At 40.6% G+C, this 23,122-nt stretch overlaps 2 protein-coding genes and 3 long non-coding RNA genes across 11 annotated transcripts; 3 read left to right on the top strand and 2 right to left on the bottom strand.

Moving 5' to 3' along the window:
• Positions 1-330: 330 nt before the first annotated feature.
• Positions 331-6,030, top strand: LOC114819751 (respiratory burst oxidase homolog protein E-like). Of its 2 annotated transcripts, XM_029089365.2 has the most exons (14): positions 331-1,132; positions 1,286-1,445; positions 2,434-2,482; positions 2,620-2,733; positions 2,942-3,367; positions 3,537-3,920; positions 4,019-4,114; positions 4,182-4,297; positions 4,398-4,565; positions 4,648-4,807; positions 4,910-5,098; positions 5,202-5,330; positions 5,421-5,499; positions 5,651-6,030. In XM_029089365.2, the coding sequence occupies exons 1-14, from the start codon at positions 574-576 to the stop codon at positions 5,758-5,760; spliced, it is 2,739 nt and encodes a 912-aa protein (XP_028945198.1). In that variant the 5' UTR covers positions 331-573; the 3' UTR covers positions 5,761-6,030. The 2 variants fall into 2 exon arrangements, with proteins under 2 accessions (XP_028945198.1, XP_070663595.1); XM_070807494.1 differs by lacking the exons at positions 5,202-5,330; positions 5,421-5,499; positions 5,651-6,030 and having other exon boundaries at positions 350-1,132; positions 4,891-5,085.
• Positions 6,031-6,127: 97 nt separating this feature from the next.
• On the bottom strand, positions 6,128-7,229 carry LOC139189160 (uncharacterized). The gene is made up of 3 exons (XR_011572769.1): positions 7,168-7,229; positions 6,874-7,084; positions 6,128-6,467 (listed from the first exon to the last, which is right to left on the bottom strand). It is a non-coding gene; the product is annotated as an uncharacterized lncRNA (long non-coding RNA).
• Positions 7,230-8,092: 863 nt separating this feature from the next.
• Positions 8,093-9,853, top strand: LOC103431589 (peroxiredoxin Q, chloroplastic-like). 2 transcript variants are annotated; one of them, XM_070807489.1, is made up of 5 exons: positions 8,093-8,461; positions 8,598-8,735; positions 8,948-9,037; positions 9,328-9,585; positions 9,748-9,853. In XM_070807489.1, the coding sequence occupies exons 1-4, from the start codon at positions 8,261-8,263 to the stop codon at positions 9,544-9,546; spliced, it is 648 nt and encodes a 215-aa protein (XP_070663590.1). In that variant the 5' UTR covers positions 8,093-8,260; the 3' UTR covers positions 9,547-9,585; positions 9,748-9,853. The 2 variants fall into 2 exon arrangements, with proteins under 2 accessions (XP_070663590.1, XP_008367978.1); XM_008369756.3 differs by having other exon boundaries at positions 8,131-8,461; positions 9,328-9,853.
• Positions 9,854-10,608: 755 nt separating this feature from the next.
• LOC114819747 (uncharacterized) lies at positions 10,609-11,464 on the bottom strand. The gene is made up of 2 exons (XR_003767114.2): positions 11,238-11,464; positions 10,609-10,785 (listed from the first exon to the last, which is right to left on the bottom strand). It is a non-coding gene; the product is annotated as an uncharacterized lncRNA (long non-coding RNA).
• A 61-nt stretch (positions 11,465-11,525) lies between these two features.
• Positions 11,526-22,366, top strand: LOC114819739 (uncharacterized). 5 transcript variants are annotated; one of them, XR_011572729.1, is made up of 5 exons: positions 11,526-11,661; positions 11,825-11,960; positions 21,489-21,627; positions 21,747-21,892; positions 22,049-22,366. It is a non-coding gene; the product is annotated as an uncharacterized lncRNA (long non-coding RNA). The 5 variants fall into 5 exon arrangements; XR_011572730.1 differs by having other exon boundaries at positions 21,710-21,892; XR_011572728.1 differs by having other exon boundaries at positions 22,037-22,303.
• Positions 22,367-23,122: the final 756 nt, after the last annotated feature.

Genomic DNA, 23,122 nt, shown 5'->3' with positions numbered 1-23,122 from the left:
TTTAGGGTTTTTGTCTTGTAGAAATACATCATATAAATAAATATTTATCTGTACAACATGTGCGTATGTACAATAATCATTGACAATTAACCTAAACATTGCAATTAACGTAAACTTTGTTTCTTCTTAAATTTTAGATGGTAAGCTCCTCCTATAAAATCATTACAAAATCATAAAATCCGAATAACACACTTTATCTATACGCAAAAAAAATTGGCGGGGAAAATATAGTACGTGGAGGTATATATAGTATGTACTTTCTCCTTTGCTTTCAAAGATCATCAAATTTTAATTAGTTTATATATATATAGATAATTGTTGTAAGTAAGTGGAAAAGTATTGTTGTCGTGGAGACAAATTTAGGTTCTTGAGCAAAAACTCAACTACTCTCTAGAGAGAGAAAGAGAGTTGGAGAGAGAGAGGTGGCAGTAGCACGACTTGTGTAGAAATTGTGAGGGACGAATCGGTTAAGAAGTGCATGTCTTGTATCTCTCTCTAGAGCTAGAAAAATCCTAAGTATTTCATTTTTTTCAAGCAAACACAGAAAACCTCAAGAATTATAATAATTAAACAATGGCGTCGACGGCGTCGTCTAGCGCGAAGCGGTCGAGTTACACCCCTGGGTTTGAGTTACCCTCCTCGCCGTCACCGGTCGGCGGCGCAATGCTGCCGAAGTTTCTCAGAGACCTCAGCCAGGACTTGGTCGAAGTCACATTGGAGCTCGACGACGACGACGACGACGGCTCAATTGTCGTGTGCAGCGTCGCTCCCGCAAACGACGACTTGACGGCGGCGGCGGAGAACGAGATTTTACGGAGGAGTCTGTCCGCGACGTCGAGGAGTGTACGGAGGACGTTCGGGTGGCTGAAATCGGCGTCTTCGAGGACGACGGCGTCAAATTCGGAATCGGTGGTGGAGTTCACTCTGTCGGCTCGCGAGGGGAGGAGGATGAAGGCCAAGCTTCAACGGACCAGATCGAGCGCGCAAAGAGCTCTCAACGGTCTTAGATTCATCAGCAAGACGACTGCCGGAGGAACTGACGCGGCGGAGCAATGGCAGCAAGTGGAGGCGAGGTTCGAGTCGCTCGCTAAGGACGGCTTGCTCGCCAGAGCAGACTTCGGCGAATGTATAGGTAAATAGTGTAAAAACAAAATATTAAGTGCTCGTAGAAGTTTATTTAATTGATCTTAATTAAGTTTAATAGTTGAGATTAGGTAAATTTGTCTGTTTGGTTCCCCGGAAAATTGCGAGGGAAAAATATTGATGATATTTTGTATAAATGAAGGGATGGGGGACTCGGAGGAGTTTGCGGTGGGGATATTTGATGCATTGGCGAGGCGGCGGCGGCAGAAGATAACCAAAATTACGATAGAGGAGCTTCGTGACTTTTGGTTGCAAATTTCCGACAGCAGCTTCGACGCGCGCCTTCAAATCTTCTTTGACATGTGGGTCTCTCTCACTCTCATTTCTCTCTATTCTCAGCCGTTGATTAGGTTTGTATGATTTTGTTTCTAACAAATCGACGGTCCAGACAGACAGAGCTCTAATTCTAAACTAATCTAGTATATCTTAAGGTGACTGAAACTTGAGGGAAAGGAGGACTGACCTAACTTATACCTATGTTTTTTCTTTTCTTTTGATATTTTTAATTTTTATATTATTGTCTTAGTGAGAGCCTGAGAGGTGCTAAAGTCAGTGACGTATGGGAGTTTAAGACGTTCTATGTGTACATGAGTTTTGCATAATTTTATGGCAAAAGATTATTACAAACCCTACATATGACTGATCATAGCATATTTATTATAGTTGTATCATTCAAAATTAATGCATTCAACACATCAAGTGATTGGTACTCATAAGTCACACCCTTTTGGAGAGTTATTAATCTTGTGTTCTTGGAGTGTTTGATTGTGTTTTGGCATTTTACCTTTTGCAGTTGTGCATTGTGTTTGTGTGACATTTTTGTTTAGTTGACCAAAAAGAAAGAATCTTACCCACATAGGGTTAACTATGCTGTGTCTTTGTGTGTTCTATCTACTTCAACCTTTCCCATCTTAACGAGAGATTTTTTTAATGTGCGCGGAATACATGACGAAATATTATATACATTATACAATTAGAGAACATTTGAAAAATACTTTCCTCTAATTGCATAATAACATATGATGTTCCGCTCTATATTCCAGACACTCTAACAAAATTTCTCCATCTCAACAGCTCTAAAACAAAAGTTAAGTAATTAAATGCTTTTGAACGGTGTGTATCTTTTGCCTTTTGTTATTTGTGGTTGTGTATTCCTCTGGTTAGGAAAAAAAAAATTGCTCATGGTTTTTGTTGGATCGAAAAACTAGAAATTTAGAGAGAAAATCACTTTCCTTGGGTTTTTAGTTGGTCAAAAGATGTTTTCTAATTTATTTATTATTTAATTTTCAGGGCGGATAGCAATGACGATGGAAGAATCACGAGTGAAGGAGTTCAAGAGGTAAAAACTGTTTACTGCAGCATAACTACAAAAAAAAAAAACATAAGTTAAACTACTTCATGCATTAGTTAAATCTAATTAGCACAATCTAATGAAGTTTCGTTTTGTCCTTTTTTTGCTAATTATTTCAATTACAGCTTATAACGCTCAGTGCTTCTGCAAACAAGCTATCGAAGCTCAAAGAACAAGCTGAAGAGTATGCTTCATTGATAATGGAAGAACTCGATCCTGAAAATTTCGGTTACATCGAGGTAAAATTAAAACAACCTTCGAATAAAAGTTTGTCATCGGACTTTGTAACAGCGACCGTCACACTGTCATGGCACGTTATCAATTCACTAACATAACGCGTGTATTCATTTACTAGTGGCAATGTGATCATCACATTCAAAGATTTATCGTCTTTCTAGGGTCTTGAATCAGGAAAGTGATGATGTTTTACCAATACCCTTTTATCAGTTATGGCAATTGGAAGCACTGCTTCTACAAAGAGACGTGTACATAAACTACAGCAGACCATTGAGCACAGCAAGTGTAACTTGGAGTCAGAACACCAGTTCCTTGAAGCCCAAGAATCTGGTCCGGAGACTGAGCCGTTCACTTCAGTGTCTCGCACTCGAGAATTGGCGGCGTGGTTGGATTTTACTGTTGTGGGTCGTTGCAATGGCTTCCCTTTTTGTATGGAAATTCTACCGGTACAGAAAAAATAGGGCTACATTTCAGGTCATGCATTATTGCTTGCCAGTGGCCAAAGGGGCTGCAGAGACTCTCAAGCTTAACATGGCTCTCGTCCTCCTACCAGTCTGTCGAAACACGCTGACATGGCTTCGGTCCACAAGAGCCAGGTCCTTCATCCCATTTGATGACAACATTAATTTCCACAAGGTGTAAGCACTAATCTTCACTAACTAGGAATACTAAACAGACAATAAGTTGTATATAAACCGGTGCAATTTGTGGTCCATATGTAGCTGGTTTTGTCTTCTTTTTTTTCTTAATTTTCTTTGACACAACAATGTGACATTCTGTTTGTACTGATCTTATTTTACCACAGATTATTGCATTTGCTATAGCAATTGGAATAACCATTCACGCCGGGAACCATTTGGCGTGCGACTTTCCTCGCCTGGTAAACTCTTCGCCGGAAAAATTTGCACCACTATCCTCGGATTTCCATGACAAAAAGCCCACCTATGAATTCCTACTCACCGGAACTGAAGGCGCGACTGGAATTTTGATGGTGATTTTAATAGCTATCTCCTTCACACTAGCAGCTCATAGATTTCGGAGGAACATGGTGAGACTTCCTGCGCCCTTCAACAAGTTGACTGGGTTTAATGCATTCTGGTATTCTCACCATCTGCTAGGTCTTGTATACATTTTGCTAATCATCCATGGAAGCTGCTTGTATTTAGCCCACAACTGGTACGAGAAAACGGTACGAAATGTGAACAATAACACAGTAGAATCACAGAAGAAATTTCATTTACTTATTAACTGATTGCATCGAGTAATTAATGTTTTACTACTTAGCAGACATGGATGTACATCTGTGTTCCGTTGTTGCTCTATGTAGCGGAGCGCAGTCTGAGAACATGTAGATCGAAGCATTATTCAGTTAAGATGTTAAAGGTAAGAAAATATAACTCGAATCTGTTCATATAGTTTAGAGATTGTTGGTTTCTGACTCTGTTTACAGGTTTCGGTCCTCCCCGGAAATGTGATTAGCTTAATCATGTCCAAACCACCTGGATTTAAGTACAAAAGTGGGCAGTACATATTTCTTCAATGCCCTACAATCTCCCCATTTGAATGGTGAGTCTGATTCATATTAAACTTCGTCTTTCAGGAAATGTAAATTAGAAAAAGAACCCGGACAACGATGAGTACTGAACCATTCCTTTATTATTTACAGGCATCCATTTTCCATTACCTCCGCACCAGGAGACGAGTACCTCAGCGTTCACATCCGAACAGTAGGAGACTGGACTCGAGAATTGAAACGAGCCATAGCGGAGGAAGATGATTCATCTGTAGTTCATCCAGCAAGATTTGCTCAGATGCGAAATATCGATCAGAGAGGGTATGAACCAATATTTTACCTTCCGAGATTTAGAGTCAGTATATGTATGGGATTATTAATGTTACATGCAACATCAAAGCAGCCAACCCAGATTGTTTGTTGACGGTCCATATGGGGCGCCAGCGCAGGACTACCAGCACTACGATGTCTTGCTCCTCGTGGGGCTTGGGATTGGAGCTACCCCTTTTATAAGCATTCTTCGAGATCTTCTTGACAGAGCAAGAACAGCAGAAGAACAAATGGTACAATTCATAATATCCGACTCTTCGAGTACAATGTTTCAGTGTTTCGATACATTTCTCTGTTTCTGATAACTAAGTTACAGTGCATTGATCATGAACTAGGATTCAAATACAGAAACTAGTAGATCAGACGACAGCCTGAGTAGTTTTATGTCTTCAAGTTTGACGCCCGGTGACAAGAAGAAATCTCAGAAGACTACAAATGCTCACTTCTACTGGGTTACCAGAGAGCCTGGATCTTTTGAGTGGTTTAAAGGAGTCATGGACGAGGTTGCAGAAATGGATCACAGAGTAATGAATGAATTTCTTTACCATTTTACATCATAATTATCTTCAACTTTGATGATGTTCTACTGCTAAGTTACTAGTCTTTTAACCTTCTCTCTTATTACAGGGTCAGATTGAGCTACACAACTATCTTACAAGTGTCTACGAAGAGGGTGATGCTAGGTCGACTCTAATCACCATGGTCCAAGCTCTCAACCACGCCAAACATGGTGTAGACATCCTATCTGGCACCCGAGTATGATCCTTCATCGCTATTTCAGTTGGAGAGGTAAATTGGGTTCTTAAGCAGTTAATGACCCTTCAAACATTGAATCATGCATTGCAGGTAAGAACTCACTTTGCAAGACCAGACTGGAAACAAGTGTTTACCAAGATAGCTTCCAAGCATCCGTATTCAACAGTCGGTAAATATATTCTACCACAACCTAAATGTTTAAAACAGAACGAGATGAAAGTCTTACAAACTTCTAACCCAGTTTCCTAAACCCTAAGCGTACATCCGTTCGAGCAACGAAACAAAAAACTGAGAGATTTAACGAATCAGTTAATTTGCAGGGGTATTCTACTGTGGGATGCCAATGTTGGCAAAGGAGCTGAAGGTGCTATCACATGAACTCAGCCAGAAGACAACGACACGGTTTGAATTCCACAAGGAGTATTTCTAAAACTAGAAGACCACCATCATCAAAATACCAAGCAGCGATTCATTTCTAATCATTTGGAGTATCCATAGAGAAAGATAATCATAAATGTACAAGGATAGTAGCATAGAAAGATGTAGACGTAATTGTTTATCATATATAATGCCCAGCTAGTTTACAACAATACGAAACAAAATTCTAGCAAATATGTACCCGATGTATTGCAATTTGATGGAAAAACAAGAAGAAAGGGATAAGCAAAAGGGATACCTTTCTGACTTGATGTATTCAGAATTCATCCGACTTAAATCTCATAGATCATGCAAGTATGCGAGCGAAGCTAAATCGGCAAATGCAACAATTCAAAACTACAGGAACAGAGTCATGCTCATAGTTAACTCGTAAAATTTATCATTAACATAATAGAAAGCCGAAGGCTAACAATATCTGTTAATCAGGTCAGATGCAGGGTTAGTATAACCTCGGGAAGCAAATCAAAATTGCACCCTCTAGAGCAAACAACTATTGGTGGAGAATCATTCTTCTATGGAGAGCAACACATTAGATGGATTCATATAAAGAGATCCAGTTGCAATCAATCATCTCTGATCTTCTTGAGAAGTTTGGAAGTCCAACTTCGGACGCGTCGCTTCAGCTTATAACCAACAACAATTCCAGCAACAAAGCAAATTGTACAAAGCTTCGAGCACGTCCACAGTGACACCAATTGCCTGCAAGTAAACATTGAAAAAATTGCCGTAAAAAGAAGAAGACAACGGCAGCAATATCCAGTGTTTACACTCAGAGTGCTGACATTCAACAAGCATACATAGAAATAAATTCATGGCTGATTAATGCATCAACCTCAACTCTTTTAAAACCAAGTGAAACCCGCTTTCGGGAAATCATTGAAAGCAAAACCCCACAAATCCAAGCCTTCAGAACCCTAAACCATGATTGGGGAAATCACTGAACAAAAAATCCAACAATTTGGTATTTCAAAGACAACTCGCAAATCCAAGCCTCCCATTACAAACCAAACGCAACCCAATTCACAGAATCCATAAAATTTTCTGAAACTTCAAAGAACTGAACAAATAAAGTAAAAAACAAGGAGAGAAAGAGAGAGACAGGTACCTGGCGGGTCTGTTGAGCAAAATACGAGACTGATCGGAGGAAGACAGAGCGGCGGCGAGACCTTCAGTCCCACGGTTAGGGTCGAAGGAAGCCGAAGCGGAGCCCAATTTTGGGGGGTCTTTCGGGATTTTCCCAATCAACTTCTGCAAACCCTCCATAATTCTAATGCTTCGAGAGAAAACGCAAAGAACCCAGCCCAGAACGCCTTATCCTGTTCACAATTCAGAAACCCAATTAGGGATTCCACACGTAAGGGGATTAGTACTGAGAATTTAGGGGTTTAGGGTTTATTACTGTGGAGTATTCTTCTCCCTCCAAATTTTCGCAGCATATTTGTGTTTGATTTTTTTTTCCTCTGTATTGGTATAACCGGGGCTCAAGGCCCAAAATAAAACTACACTCAAAACTAGTTCGGGCCAGAAACTTGGGCTTGGGTGAACAAAAATCACTTGGGGTAAAGCCCTTTACAAATGTATGTATACCATTCTATTTTGGCTTATTTTTAATTACGCCATTTGAAACTCGATTATAATTTCATTTTACTCCATGTAACTTAAAAGTCATCATTTTACTATTTGAAACTTATAATTCGCTCTACTTTGCCCCTAGAACTCGATTTTGATCTTATTTTGCTCTCTAAAACTTGAAAGTCGTTTCTATAAAACTCAGAATCCATTCCATGTTGTCTTAGATGTGTTAATTTTGTATGTGGGTTTGTTTTGGGAGCAACACTAATAAATTTCATTTTTATTTTTTCATCTCTTCAATCTCTTTTAAATTTAATATTCTCTAGTTGCAGAGTTTTATTGGGTGTTGGGTCTCACATATGTTTCAGGAGACAACCTATAAGTTTAAGAGAGAAGTGAGAGTTCACAAATCAAAGTAGAACGAATTTGAGTTTTAAAGAGTAAAATAATGATTTTTTAGTTACAGGGCAAAGTAAGATCAAAATAGAATTTCAGGAAGTGTTGCTAAAACTAAGCCTTTTATTTTTCACAGTGACCAAAATTTCTTGAAAAAAAAATTAAAGCAAACTAATACTAAATTATGCATCAACTCAACAACTAAACACATATAATGACAAGTTGATGCGTGCTAGATACTTGCATTAACTTGATGAAATTAAGTAAATACATATATTGTAATCAGCTTGAAATTTAAATTACAAACTTTGTCGGTTGAACTCGACAAATTTGACGCGTTCAAAGGTTGGGGTCAGCAATCGTCCACGAAAGCCAATATATCCCCATCTTCTCCCCAAAACCCAACACGCTCCCTCCCTTATCTTCCTACACCAATTGTGATAAAACCCAACAAAAAACAGAGAAACCTAGGAGACAACTTTATATTTCTCTCTGATTAATTTTGTCCAGTCTAATCCAATCCAATGGCCTCTCTCTCTGTTCCCAAGCAGCCAGCCTTCCCCTCTCTACTCCCCACCCAAACTCCCAAAGGCTACCCATCTTCCCAAACCCTCCCAATTGCCTCCGGCTCTTCACATTCTAAATTCTATGGCCTCAGGTTCTCCACTTCTTCCACTCTGCCAATCCCTTCATCTTCCTCTGGCAAGATGTTCATTTCTGCTAAGGTTCATTTTGCTTATATATGTTGTGTTTCTTATGATCGAGTGCAGGGATAAACACTCTTAATCATTTGAGCTACAAGTCTCTTACGGCGGCTAATTTGTTTTATTGATTAGTCATGGTTGGTCTGTTTGTGGACAGGTGGACAAGGGTACGGTTCCACCAGCCTTCACGTTGAAAGATCAGGATGGAAAAACTGTGAGCTTCTCCAAATTTAAGGGAAAGCCTGTGGTTCTCTATTTCTACCCTGCTGATGAGAGCCCTAGCTGCACCAAACAGGTTTAAAACTAATCACATTGTTTTGCATGTTCTAAATCCAATTAATTTGAATTTTTTTATGCTTGATATGCTTATCCTGGATTAGTTTTGTCCAATAATTTTCTCTTCTGCTATGTATCGGTAAATTTTCGGTTAATGATATGGAATTTGCATTGCGGATAAACATTGTGCCTTTAGTTAGTACAGACACTGACAAATTGATACTTCCTTAGGCTTGTGCTTTCAGAGATTCTTACGAGCAGTTTAAGAAGGCCGGCGCCGAGGTTGTAGGGATTAGCGGTGATGACCCATCATCGCACAAGGTACTGTGAAAGCTTTGTGTGTTTAGATCATGTAGTGTCATTGCATTGAGGCTTAGTTTGGTAATTATGCACAAGGCCAAAGCTCATTGATTCTTCAACAGATGTAAGGATAAATTTGTTGGTTTTTCAATGTAATAAAAAACTTAAGCTGCTAATACGTGAGCTAAGAATTATAAATCGCGAATGTTCGTTCTCTCTAGTAGTTTATTCAACACTTGTTTTGTATGCTTTGTATGCATAACCACTACAAATCCATGCTCGAAGTTGATTACGATTGCAAATGTTTGTAGGAGTTTGCAAAGAAGAACAGACTTCCGTTCACATTACTCAGCGATGAGGGTAACAAGGTGAGGAAAGAATGGGGAGTGCCGTCGGATCTGTTTGGGGCGTTGCCAGGGAGACAGACATATGTTCTGGACAAGAATGGGGTGGTTCAACTCATCTACAACAACCAGTTCCAGCCCGAGAAGCATATCGACGAAACTCTCAAACTACTTCAAAGCCTCTAAAGCTCTCTCCTTTTTAGCTGCCTGTTTTTTCATTCCTATGTTCATGTCCGTTATATCTCCACAAAACAGGGTTAGCAAGTAGTAGTTTTTGTATGATCAAAGCTGGTTCTAAATAATGTTTGTAACTTTCCCAGTAAAAGGGCAATTATGCCCTGCTAAGCAAACTACTGTGATATTTGGTAGCAATGAAAATCAAGTGAGATGCTATTTGTATGTCACTGTGGGAATTTCAATTGATATTTGTATTAACGAACGAGATTACAAAAATGAAGAACACGGATGCCAATAAACTTAATATTGTTAGAAATTAAAGCCCGATCACCGGAGCTTCTTGAACACACAAAACTCCTACATGGATACACCTCAGAGCTTTGTGAGGCTGGCATGTTTTGCTTACTGATCACCTTGTCTACCCTCTTTCCATAACTCATGCCTATGATTCAAACACAATAAACCCTTCAATAGCTTGAGAATGTTTTATGGTAATCTTGCACTAGGCTTTGAATGCATACCACTGCAAACCATGCTAGAAGTTGATTACGATTTTAAATGTTTGTACACGACGAGGGTATTCGGATGTGTCGGGAACATTGCATGGGGGACAAAATTATGTTCTGGACAAGAATGGGGTGGTTCACCTCATCTAAAACAACGAGTTCCCACCGGAGAAGCATATCTCAAACTAGGGTTGCAACCAATAGTACCACTACAAGAAAACAGGGCTTAGGTGACGGAATTCTTTGTGATGCAGAGAAATTCATCACATTTTGTTAAAATAAGTGACAAATTTTAAGAAAGCGTCACATAAAGTTTTGGGTGGGATACAAATTTTTTTCCTAATTCTGTTCGTCACATAAACTTTTTAATTCCTCACGAACTATTGTGCGAAAAAACTTACCACCCAATATATTTCAATTAAGTGACGAAAATATAGTATTCTTCGCATAATATAAGCTAAGGCCACGTACAAACAAGTGACGGCAGGAAATGCCTCACCTATTCTACAAAGGCAGGAAAGAAAATAAAATGTATTTATCAGAAACCCCCAAATTGTAAAAGTCATTTGTTCTGCTCTCACCCCATCTCGTCGCTCCCAGCCCACATCCCGTTCAGCTCTCCCACGATTTTGACGACCGGCTCTTGGTGGTTGCCAGCGATGGTAACGACCAACTCTCCTTCGTCTCCCTATGTCGCCCATTCTCACACCCTCGGCCGCTCGCTCATTCTCTCATCTCTGACCTAACACGATGCAACAACAAAGCATTTTCTCAGTAAGTGAGGTCGGCTACATGAATCCTAGGACGCCATTGCGCTCGGTTTTGTGTCATGTTCTCCATTAAATCTAAGTAGTCTAAGTCTTTTCTTAAAGTCTCTTCCAAAGTTTTCTTAGGTCTTCCTCTACCTCTTCGGTCTTGAACCTCTGTTCCATAGTTACATCTTCGAACCGGAACGTCAGTAGGCCTTCTTTGCACATGTCCAAACCACCGTAACCGATTTTCTTTCATCTTTCCTTCAATTTCGGCTACTCCTGCTTTAACTCGGATATCCTCATTCCCAATCTTATTCTTTGTCGTGTGCCCACACATCCTACGAAGCATCATTATCTCCGCTACGAAGCATCATCATCTCCGTTACACCCATTTTATTTACGTGTTGATGTTTCACCGCCCAACATTATGTGTACAGCTGACCTAATACGATGCAGATTGGGGAAAATAGTTATTCGGTTGTTCTCGCACGGTAGGTATTTATTTGTTTCCCTCGTTTATTCTTTTAATTTATTATTAGGATTTTCTTCTTGAAGCAGTTCAATAAGTAGATTCATGGCTTGTGATTTAATTTCTTTATCGTGAATTGAATTTCTGGGTGTAAAGGAAATTAATGGCATATATCACTAAATTAGGGTTTATAAGGTGTGAGTAATTAGGATGATGGAGAACAATTCAAGCATCATTATCTCCGCTACGAAGCATCATTATCTCCGCTACGAAGCATCATCATCTCCGTTACACCCATTTTATTTACGTGTTGATGTTTCACCGCCCAACATTATGTGTACAGCTGACCTAATACGATGCAGATTGGGGAAAATAGTTATTCGGTTGTTCTCGCACGGTAGGTATTTATTTGTTTCCCTCGTTTATTCTTTTAATTTATTATTAGGATTTTCTTCTTGAAGCAGTTCAATAAGTAGATTCATGGCTTGTGATTTAATTTCTTTATCGTGAATTGAATTTCTGGGTGTAAAGGAAATTAATGGCATATATCACTAAATTAGGGTTTATAAGGTGTGAGTAATTAGGATGATGGAGAACAATTCAGTGTATGGAAGTGACGAAGAGGCTGATGAAAAGGCTGAAGTCGGCAGTGATGAAGAACTAAGTGATGATGGCGACAAACTGTTGTATGAAGAGGTATGAGTTGGTTTTGTTAGAAATTTTTCTTAGCTTACATTTGAACCCTAAGAGGCCTGAACAATAATTTTGTGATTTGCAGTTGATTTTAGGAATTGATTGATGAGTTTGGTTTGCATGCATAGACTGAAGTTACTGTTTTTGTTTATGCCGATGAGGGAAATCGACCGAAGTTCAAATTGTAACAATGTGATTATTTTGGTTGTGGTGAGAAATCAGAACCTTTTTTTAATCTTTCCCTTTTTGAAATTAAGAAATTGGGTTGCTTTTCTATACCCATTTTGTGATGATTCACTGAAAATTTGTTAATCATTTTAATGCATATGAGATCAGGTTTCTGATTTAGGATCCATTTCTGATCTTTAGAGATTGCTTGATTTGGTATTGTCAAATGGTATATGGATTTCCATGTTCACTGTGTCCTGGGTGCATGGCTTGGCCCTTTTTGTACTAAAGGGTTTCTACGATCATATTTGATTAGGAATTATGCACAACTCACCTCCCCCATTTTGGCCTGTCGTCTGTAGAAAATTCAAAGAAAAAAATAAATATTTAATTATATATATGATCATATTAGTACAAAATTAAAGCTGTATAACTTGCAACTACATCTTCATATATGCAATATTATATGTTTTTACATGCTTTTGTAATTTGGAGGAATTAAGTGGCATGCAAACGGGTTAGATTTCCTGGTAAGGAACTAGCTAGGGGCCGTTCAGATTTGTGCAGTTTCCTTTGGCTTTTGATGGAAACTCCAAGTTTAACTGTCTTTATTTTTTTGTTGCTCTTCCTTTGTCTTGGATGAATATCCATCTTGGTTTTTCCTACTGCATAATAAAAACATAGCCATAAGGACAAAAGTGGAAGGTCCAGATCTTTTCCTTAATATAATCACCATTCGAAGTCGAGTGCTTACATACATGTTCATGTGTTGGGTCTTGTTTTCTGTGGAGGATTTTAACTAGATTAATGATGGATAGACGCTCACCCTTTGTTAAATTCTTAATCTTGATTGGTCGATTGCTAGTTTGAACTCCGCCGTGTAAGTTTATCTTACATCGCCGGTCCCAAGCCCGGATAAAGGAGGAGGGGGAGGGCGTCAGGTAGTCGACAGCCGGCACTCCATGATTACGTCGAATCCTTATGAAAATGAATCCAGAACGGAATCGCGCTAAAGTTAGGGCGTCACCCGTAAGTGGCGCGTTGTGTGGCCCAAGCACAGTGATAAGTGAGCAAGGGTCGCTGTATCTCCATCGGCACCCGGATGCAGTGTTAAATGAGCAAGGGGGCTATAGAAACTTCTTTTCGAACGACTCCACTCAAAGTTGTTTGGGAGCATATGCTCCTATCAACTTTACACGGGACACACAAAAGAAGTACTTTGATCCTATTAGACGGGGAAGGGTGAAGAAGCTAGGACAGAAGGGTAGAGTTCAAGAGAGCAAAATGCGTTTAGGAACGTGGAATATAGGAACCTTGACGGGAAAATCTATGGAAGTAGTAGAAGTTATGGTGAGGAGAATGATAAATATTATGTGCCTACAAGAAACTAAGTGGGTTGGTCGTAAGGCAAAGGATCTAGAAAACTCAGGGTTTAAACTATGGTATTCGGGCACAAATAGAACGAGAAACGGTGTTGGCATCATCGTGGACAAGACCTTGACACAAGATGTTGTAGATGTCAAGAGGGTAGGAGATAGAATCATGGCAATCAAGATTGTAATAGGACAAGAACTTATCAATGTGATTAGTGCGTACGCACCTCAAGTAGGGTTGGATATGAGTTCGAAAGAGAAATTTTGGGAAGACCTTGGAGACTTGGTGCAAGGAATTGCTCAGATGGAGAAGTTATTTATAGGAGGAGATTTAAATGGACACGTGGGCAGGGAGACAGGCAACTATGGAGGTTTTCATGGTGGCCATGGTTTTGGGGAGAGAAACGAGGATGGGGAAGCTATCTTGGATTTTGCAATGGCATATGATCTCTTCTTAGCCAACACCTTCTTTAAGAAGAGAGAAGAACATGTGATCACCTACAAGAGTGGGTCGTCAAAAACACAAATAGATTTTCTTCTAATGAGGAAAGGGGATCGTATAACTTGTAAGGATTGCAAAGTTATACTAGGAGAGAGCGTGGCAAATCAACATCGCTTGTTGGTGATGGATGTACATATCAAAAGAGTGAGAAAAAAGAACAAGACTTGGAAGTGCCCAAGGACTAGATGGTGGAATCTAAAAGAAGAAAAACAAGCAATTTTCAAAGAGAAAGTAATCACCCAGTGTGTGTGGGATAGAGAGGGGGAAGCTAACCAAATGTGGGATTCCATGGCTAGTTGTATCCGAAAAGTAGCAAAAGAGGTATTAGGAGAGTCCAAGGGCTTTGCCCCACACCAAAAGGAATCTTGGTGGTGGAATGAGGAGGTACAAACAAAGGTGAAGGCTAAGAAGGAATGTTGTAAAGCCTTATACAAGGATAGGACCGATGAAAATGGTGAAAGGTATAGAAAAGCGAAGCAAGAGGCGAAGAAAGCTGTGAGAGAAGCTAAGTTAGCGGCTTATGACGATATGTATAAGCGACTAGATACCAAAGAAGGAGAGTTGGATATCTATAAACTAGCTAGAGTAAGGGAAAAGAAGACAAGGGACCTAAACCAAGTGAGGTGCATCAAGGATGAGGATGGAAAGGTTCTTGCTACAGAGAACGCGGTTAAAGACAGATGGAAAGGTTATTTTCATAATCTTTTCAATGAAGGACATGAAAGGAGTGCTTCTTTAGGGGAGTTGAGTAATTCAGAAGAGTGTAGAAACTATTCTTTTTATCGTAGAATCCGGAAGGAAAAAGTGGTTGTAGCTTTGAAGAAGATGAAGCATAGAAAAGCAGTAGGCCCAGATGATATACCAATCGAAGTGTGGAAAGTTTTGGGAGAGACGGGTATAACATGACTCACTGACCTTTTCAATAGGATTTTGAAAACGAAGAAGATGCCAAATGAGTGGCGAACGAGCACTTTGGTGCCTATCTACAAGAATAAGGGCGATGTACAAAATTGCATGAACTATAGGGGTATTAAGCTAATGAGTCATACAATGAAGCTCTGGGAGAGAGTCATTGAGCATAGATTGAGGCAAGAGACACGGGTTTCGGACAACCAATTCGGGTTCATGCCAGGGCGCTCAACCATGGAGGCAATCTATCTCTTACGAAGATTGATGGAAAGATATAGAGATGGGAAAAAGGATTTACACATGGTCTTTATATATTTGGAAAAAGCGTATGATAGGGTCCCAAGAGACATTCTTTGGAGGATTTTAGAGAAGAAAGGAGTACGAGTAGTATATATCCAAGCTATACAGGATATGTATGAAGGAGCAAAGACTGCCGTAAGAACTCATGAAGGACAAACCGAAAGCTTTCCCATAACTGTAGGATTACATCAAGGCTCATCCTTAAGTCCTTACCTTTTTGCGTTGGTAATGGATGAGTTAACAGGACATATTCAAGATGATATTCCTTGGTGTATGCTTTTCGCAGACGATATAGTGTTGATAGATGAAACTCAGGAAGGGGTAAATGCAAAGCTTAACCTTTGGAGAGAAGTGTTGGAATCTAAAGGTCTTCGCCTAAGCCGATCAAAGACAGAATATATGGAGTGCAAGTTCAGTGCAAATGGAGGCCAAAACGAGTTAGGGGTGAGGATCGGAGATCAAGAAATACCAAAGAGCGACCGTTTTCGTTACCTAGGATCTATCTTGCAAAAGAATGGAGAATTAGATGGAGATCTCAACCATAGAATACAAGCTGGATGGATGAAGTGGAAGAGTGCATCCGGCGTGTTGTGTGACCGCCGTATGCCACTGAAGCTCAAGGGAAAATTTTATAGGACGGCAATAAGGTCGGCGATGCTGTATGGCACAGAATGTTGGGCGGTGAAGCATCAACACGTACACAAAATGGGTGTAGCGGAGATGAGGATGCTTCGTTGGATGTGTGGGCACACGAGAAAGGATAAGATTAGGAATGAGGATATCCGGGGTAAAGTAGGAGTAGCCGAAATTGAAGGAAAGATGAGAGAAAATCGGTTACGGTGGTTTGGACATGTGCAAAGAAGGCCTACTGACGCTCCGATTAGAAGATGTGACTATGGGACAGAGGTTCAGGACCGAAGGGGTAGAGGAAGACCTAGGAAAACTTTGGAAGAGACCCTAAGAAAAGACTTAGAGTACTTGGATCTAACGGAGGACATGACACACAGAACACAATGGCGTTCTAAGATTCATATAGCCGATCCCACTCAGTGACTTGGATTTTCCAAGTCTCCAACCGAGAAGTTTTCCTCACTCAGGAAATTAAGGGAACACTACCTCAACCTACATGCTCCACTTACAAAGCTTCAACATACAAGCTTCAACAAAAGAAAATTCAAAGAACTTAGCGAAGAAGGCTTTGGTGTATTTAATACAATACATTGAAATGAAGGAAAGCTTATTTATTGATATCCCCGATAAGTTACAAATATGTACATATACTTGAGTCAAATAAACAAACAAGAGGGAGCATTCACAAAGGTTGCTTAGGAGAAGTCTCAGCAGTCGGTAGAGCCCCAGAAAGAGAAGGCACCGGAGGGGGATCATTCGGAGCCTCAGTACTGGACAGAACCCTAGAAGGAGGAGGCATCAGAGGTTGATCATTTGGAGCTTCATTACGCGGTACAGCCTCAGAAGACGAAGGCAATAAATGCCTTTGGAACAAACCCACAAATCTCTGGTGATCAAGTAAAACCTGACCATCAGATTCCTTCATCTGGTCAAGCTTCCTCTTCATGTTTGTAGCATAGTCATGTGCGAGCCGGTGCAACTGTTTATTCTCATGCTTGAGCCCTCTAATCTCCTGTTTGAGACTCATCACTTCAGCCGCCAATGATTCAACTTGGCGGGTTCGAGCAAATAGGCGTTGGGCCATATTAGACACAGAACCTGCACACTGAACACTGAGAGCCAGAAAATCCTTAACAGCCAACTCATCAGACCGTTTGGAAAGTAGTCTGTTATCTTTAGGAGTGAGAAGGTTCCTGGCCACTACCGCAGCGGTCATATCATTCTTTATCACGGAATCCCCAACGGTAAGAGGACCAGTAGGGGAGACGAAGGATGGGCGCCATATGTTGTCTGGAGAAGGCGGGGCTGCCTCTTCAACAAGGTTCAAGTCAAAACGACGGTCGGAGGGGCCAGACATTTTCAAAGGTGTTGAAGAGAGAAGAGGTTGGACAAATCAAGATCTTAGAAGTGCAAGAATGGAGCTTCTACTGGTGGATATTCAAGTGTGCTTTGAAACTTAATGTCAGCCCCTATAAAAATCTGCACTCGACGAAGCTTCAGAAATCGAAGAGGCGCCTGCTCAGAAATCGAAGAGGAGTTTGTTTTCTTAAAAGCTGGGCTGCTCAGAGACCACGAGGGTCGATCTCAGAAATCGAATAGGCGTTTGCTTTCTCAAAAGCTGGGCTGCTCAAAGACCACGAAGGCCGATCTCAAAATTCGAAGAGGCTTGCTTTCTCAAAAGCTGGGCTGCTCAGAGACCACGAGGGCCGATCTCAGAAATCGAAGAGGCACCTACTTTTCCAGCCTTGTCAGCACCTGTCACACGCACACTCAGCTTTGCGGAAATTATGGGCATTCTGTCGAAGATTTCTGGCGAAGTAGAAAGCACATGAATCGTACTGTTCAATCACCCACTTCCCACACGCAACAGTAGCTCATGGGTACCCCAAATAACTTTGCCAAAGTTCTCTGACAAAGTTGAGACACGTGAAGCTTGCAGCTCCCACTACATCGCTTTGACCAAGAAGGGTAAAAGAATAGCAAAGAAACAACACTAACAAAGTTTAGACACATAAATTTTGAAGGTTTAGCTACCATATTATTACCCACAAGGGTAAATGAACAGTACCACTGCTGGATAATTGGAAAGTCCCGGTGTGTCAACCTCTGTGCTTCGTGGCAAGGTAGACTAGCAAACATGCCCAACCTTTACTCACATTCGAGAAAACACTCCCAACAAGATTGCTTGCTCCAAAATCGAAGAGGCATCGCCCTCCGAATCTCGAGAGCCAGACTCCCAACATGATTACTTTCTCAAAAATCGAAGAGAGGGTAAAGGAACAGTACCACTGTTGGATAATTGGAAAGTCCCTGTGTGTCAACCTCTGTGCTTCGTGGCAAGGTAGACTAGCAAACATGCCCAACCTTTACTCACATTCGAGAAAACACTCCCAACAAGATTGCTTGCTCCAAAATCGAAGAGGCACCGCCCTCCGAATCTCGAGAGCCAGACTCCCAACATGATTACTTTCTCAAAAATCGAAGAGAGGGTAAAGGAACAGTACCACTGCTGGATAATTGGAAAGTCTCTGTGTGTCAACCTCTGTGCTTCATGGCAAGGTAGACTAGCAAACATGCCCAACCTTTACTCACATTCGAGAAAACACTCCCAACAAGATTGCTTGCTCCAAAATCAAAGAGGCACCGCCCTCCGAATCTCGAGAGCCAGACTCCCAACATGATTACTTTCTCAAAAATCGAAGAGACACCGCTCTCCGAATCTCGAGAGCCAGACCCCAGCAGGATTGCTTTCTCAAAAATCGAAGAGGCATCGTTCTCCGAATCTCGAGAGCCAGATCCCTGACAGGATTGCTTGTTCGAAAACCGAAGAGGCACCACTTTCCCAACTTCAAGAGCTGGATCTCCTTGGATAAAGCTTGTCTGTAATCTTCACACGCAACATCAGCTTTCCAGATACCACATACCACTTTTTCAAAGTGCTCTGACAGAGTTAAAACATGTGAAGCTGGCATCTCCCACTACCGTGCTATGACCAAGCAGGGTAAAGGAATAACATTATTACTTGATGTTAGAGAAACTCCTATATATGTCGACCTCCATCCCCAACGAACAGGCAGACCTGCAAAAATGCTCAACCCTTCCTCTTATCTGAGAGGGCACTCCCAACGAATCCTTTCGAAATATTCAACTTTCTTTCCCCCCGATAATACCTCTGTAAACAAGCTATACTAGAGCAAGAATATCTCATATCATCAGGGTTAAAAGCAAGAGTATCCCATATCATGCTTTTTCCCTGTCTTTTCCTTTGACCTTGTTCTTACCTGTAAGACAAGGAGAAAGAAAGCAATCAGTCAGCACTTGGAATCAAGCTTTCAGCCAGGAACTGACTGCCTGGAACCCCTTACCTGATTACTTACCTGGCATTGCTCTTGAGTACTCATCTTCAATATCTTATGCTTCCAGGGAAGATACCGCATCTGCCTGAGGAACAGATAGGGCAAGTGAGAAGGATACAAGGAAGCATGTGGAGACAAGCGTAACAGCACACGTGCCAATACATCCACTACTCTGTCAAAAGCAAAAGTATCCCATATCAGCAGGGTCAAACGTACTCTAGATTTGATGGACTTGTTTTGACCCTCAAATTCTTCAGTCGGCCTTATACTCTGGAGGAAACCAGAAAACCCTCCAGCCCAGTTCAAGAATAAGTCTGTGAAAAGTTACTTCTTCAAAAGCAAAAGTATCCCATATCATCTTTTCTCATTTTTCTTCTCTTTATCCTTCATGCTGCCTGCAAGATAGGGAGAATGTGAACAAACAGTCGGAGCTCTGATTGCTTACCTTGTCTGTCACCTCTTTCAGCAGATCCCCTAGCTCGGCGACTTGGGGGACTCCTACTACATGGTTTGTATCGCGCTTGACCAAGCCTGAAACTACAAGTAAACTTCAAGTGAAATTGATACATTACCTTGTGCATCTCCACCAGTTACAGATACCACCCCTGGATGGAGGAAGAGTACTTCCAGAGAAGATGCCACATCTACCTATGAGACAGATAAGGCAAGTCAAGACGATACCACACTCCGGTACTTAGAAGTTTCGTGGTTACGAGATCATTCTCCCACAATATTTCCTAATGTCATTTGTACTAAATCATTCACTTGTACTCACTAAAGGAGAGCTTGAACCTATGTACTTGTGTAAACCCTTCACAATTAATGAGAACTCCTCTATTCCGTGGACGTAGCCAATCTGGGTGAACCACGTACATCTTGTGTTTGCTTTCCTATCTCTATCCATTTATATACTTATCCACACTAATGACCGGAGCAATCTAGCGAAGATCACAAAAAGTGACCGTTTTCGCTACCTAGGATCTATCTTGCAAGAGAACGGAGAATTAGATGGAGATCTCAACCATAGAATACAAGCTGGATGGATGAAGTGTAAGAGTGCATCCGGCGTGTTGTGTGACCGTCGTAGGCCACTGAAGCTCAAGGGAAAATTTTATAGGACGGCAATAAGGCCAGCGATGTTGTATGGCACAGAATGTTGGGCGGTGAAGCATCAACACGTACACAAAATGGGTGTAGCGGAGATGAGGATGCTTCGTGGGATGTATGGGCACACGAGAAATGATAAGATTGGGAATGAGGATATCCGAGGTAAAGTAGGAGTAGCCAAAATTGAAGGAAATATGAGAGCAAATCGGTTTCGGTGGTTTGGACATGTGCAAAGAAGGCCTACTGACGCTCCGGTTCGAAAATGTTACTACGGGATAGAGGTTCAGGGCCGAAGGGGTAGAGGAAGACCTAGGAAAACTTTGGAAGAGACCCTAAGAAAAGACTTGAGTACTTGGATCTAACAGAGGACATGACACAAAACCGAGCGCAATGGCATTCTAGGATTCATATAGCCGACCCCACTTAGTGGGAAAAGGCTTTGTTGTTGTTGATTGGTCGATTGCTAGTTTGCATGATTAATTGCAAATTAATTATACGTGCTTGCTTCCTCTGTGTCTTTGTTTTCAGCTTGAATGTGCCGTTTCATGTATTTTGTTCCATGTAATCAAGTTTTTTTCTTTTCATTTGACAGAAAATGAATCAGCTTTCAATCTTATCTATTGCATGACATTAAAGCTAATGGACCATCAATGGCTTTCTATGCGTGCATCCTATATGGATTTTAATGTACATATTTTTCAAGAAGCCATCCCTTTATCTACATTTGTGGCTAATCTTTGGATATATATTATAACCTTCTAGCCAACTTCAGCTTCCCAAATGCTGTGAAAATAGTGATATTAACGTGTGGGTAACGAAAAACCTCACCAGTCATCTTGTGTCCTGAGTATGGGGCTGAATTTTATATAGTGGTGTTTAGGTTACAGATTGCATCTTGTAGAAGTTAGTTTCACACTTGTAAGTCGAGGTTTGGGTCGGGGAAGTCTATTATGCTTCACACGTTTGGGGTTTGATAGTTTTTGTACTAACATTTTGTCCTTGTGTTCTTAACAGACAGTGATGAAGTCCATACTCCGGCAGTCTATGTAATGGTCTGTCACAACTAGTTACATGATCATCAATAACACTGTTATTTCTAACTAGATGGTGTTTGTGCTCGTGAAATTTTCTTGCAACAAGTCAGCATATTATCAATGATTCTTAGAAAGGGTTTTGGTTTTTTTAGTTTGTCGAGTTAAGAGGCTGGAGCAAGTGTGATGGTCATTGAGGTTTGAAATACAGAATACAGATTTGGGGCAAGAGTGGAGCATCCTTGTCAGTTGTCCCACGGTCGAAGGGATGTTGAAGAATACATCGATAGAGAGGTATGTTTGGTACCGCATCTGGGAATGTGGAATGGGATTTTTCTGGTTTGATTTCAACTTTTGAGTGGCTTTCTTTCTGCAGTATTGTTATTGTTTGATAACTGATAAACAATCATCAGCGGTGGGTGGAGCACTTGAAAGCCCCCCACCCCGCCCTCCCCACACAGAGGCTGGAAAAAGAAAGGGCTCTCAACACAACCTTCTCTCTCTCTTTCTCGTATGGCCAAGCTGCGCTCCCCGATCGTTACTGCAGCTATATGCAAAGGTATAACTTTATCTACTGAAACCTGAACCTACATGTTAAGTCCTATCTCTGTCATCTAGTACACGTGGTCTCTTTCTTTCTTATTTATCTTTGTAATTGACTTTTCTTGCATTGCTAGTTGAATAACATTGACAAAGTGTCTAGTATGTTTATAAGAGCTCAATAAAAGAAGAACAAAGAGCTGAGAGCACAATGGATTTGCAAAAGGAGAATGAAGATGTTATCGCACAATTGAAGGTCTTTTGGCTGCAAGTCAGGGGTAGACGAATAGCTCAGGGTAGACTTTTTTTGTTAGCACCTCAATGTCTAGAGGTGTTGAATTGTTATTAAGTTGAAATGAGAGACCATGAGTGTATCCTACTGAAACTTTTTAGTTTTGTGGATGTTCATGTTAGATTATTTGAGACGTCACATGGTGTATGTTTTCGACTTATGTGATTAAATTCTTGATTAATTAAAATGTGATTTACTGAAGTATTATCTTACATTTGTTATGAATTCTAACTTCAAATTATGAAACAAGGAATATGTGGTAATTAGTTCATCACATATTGGAAACAAATGGGTATCTGACTTTGAAATATGCAAAGCACCATGCCTCACGTATCAAATAAATAGGTGACAATTTTAGCCTCACTTACACATATGATATGTGACGGATTTATACGTCACCCAATTATGTTTTTTGTGACGCTTACGTATCTCCGGAATTTGGTATTCAAATCAATTAATAGGTGGCGAAAACAGTGTCACATATACATAAAATATGTGACAAGTGTGGCATTCGTCATGTATATTTTCGGTGACGCCTCATCGGTGATGCTGAAAATGGGTCACATATTATTAAATGTGACAAATTTTCTCCTTTTGTGACGAATATATGTATTCACATAAGCCATGTTTTCTTGTAGTGAGTTATTTTTTTGTGTAATGTGAAAGATATATATAATCACTGATGTGCTGTCGTGATAAATAGTAGGTCATGAACAAAGTCTAAAATATCGATATTTTCGCCGATAATATCGTTTTTGTGAGAAGGCGATATTTTCACACTTATCCACTTAATTATCGTTAAAATATTGCGATATTATCGATATTATCCATAATATCGATAATATTGCTCCACCTTCCTAACAGGCCTAAGGCCCGAGGGTTATGGGAAATAGCTTGAAAGGTCTACGCTCGTCGGGAACCAACAGGGAAGAACAGAGAAGAACTTCGAAGCTTCTA

This window comes from Malus domestica, chromosome 02 (genome assembly GCF_042453785.1).
Source record: "Malus domestica chromosome 02, GDT2T_hap1".
Taxonomy (NCBI): Eukaryota; Viridiplantae; Streptophyta; class Magnoliopsida; order Rosales; family Rosaceae; genus Malus; species Malus domestica.
Note: the sequence above shows the minus strand (reverse complement) of the source record. Positions and strands in the feature narration are given on the sequence as shown.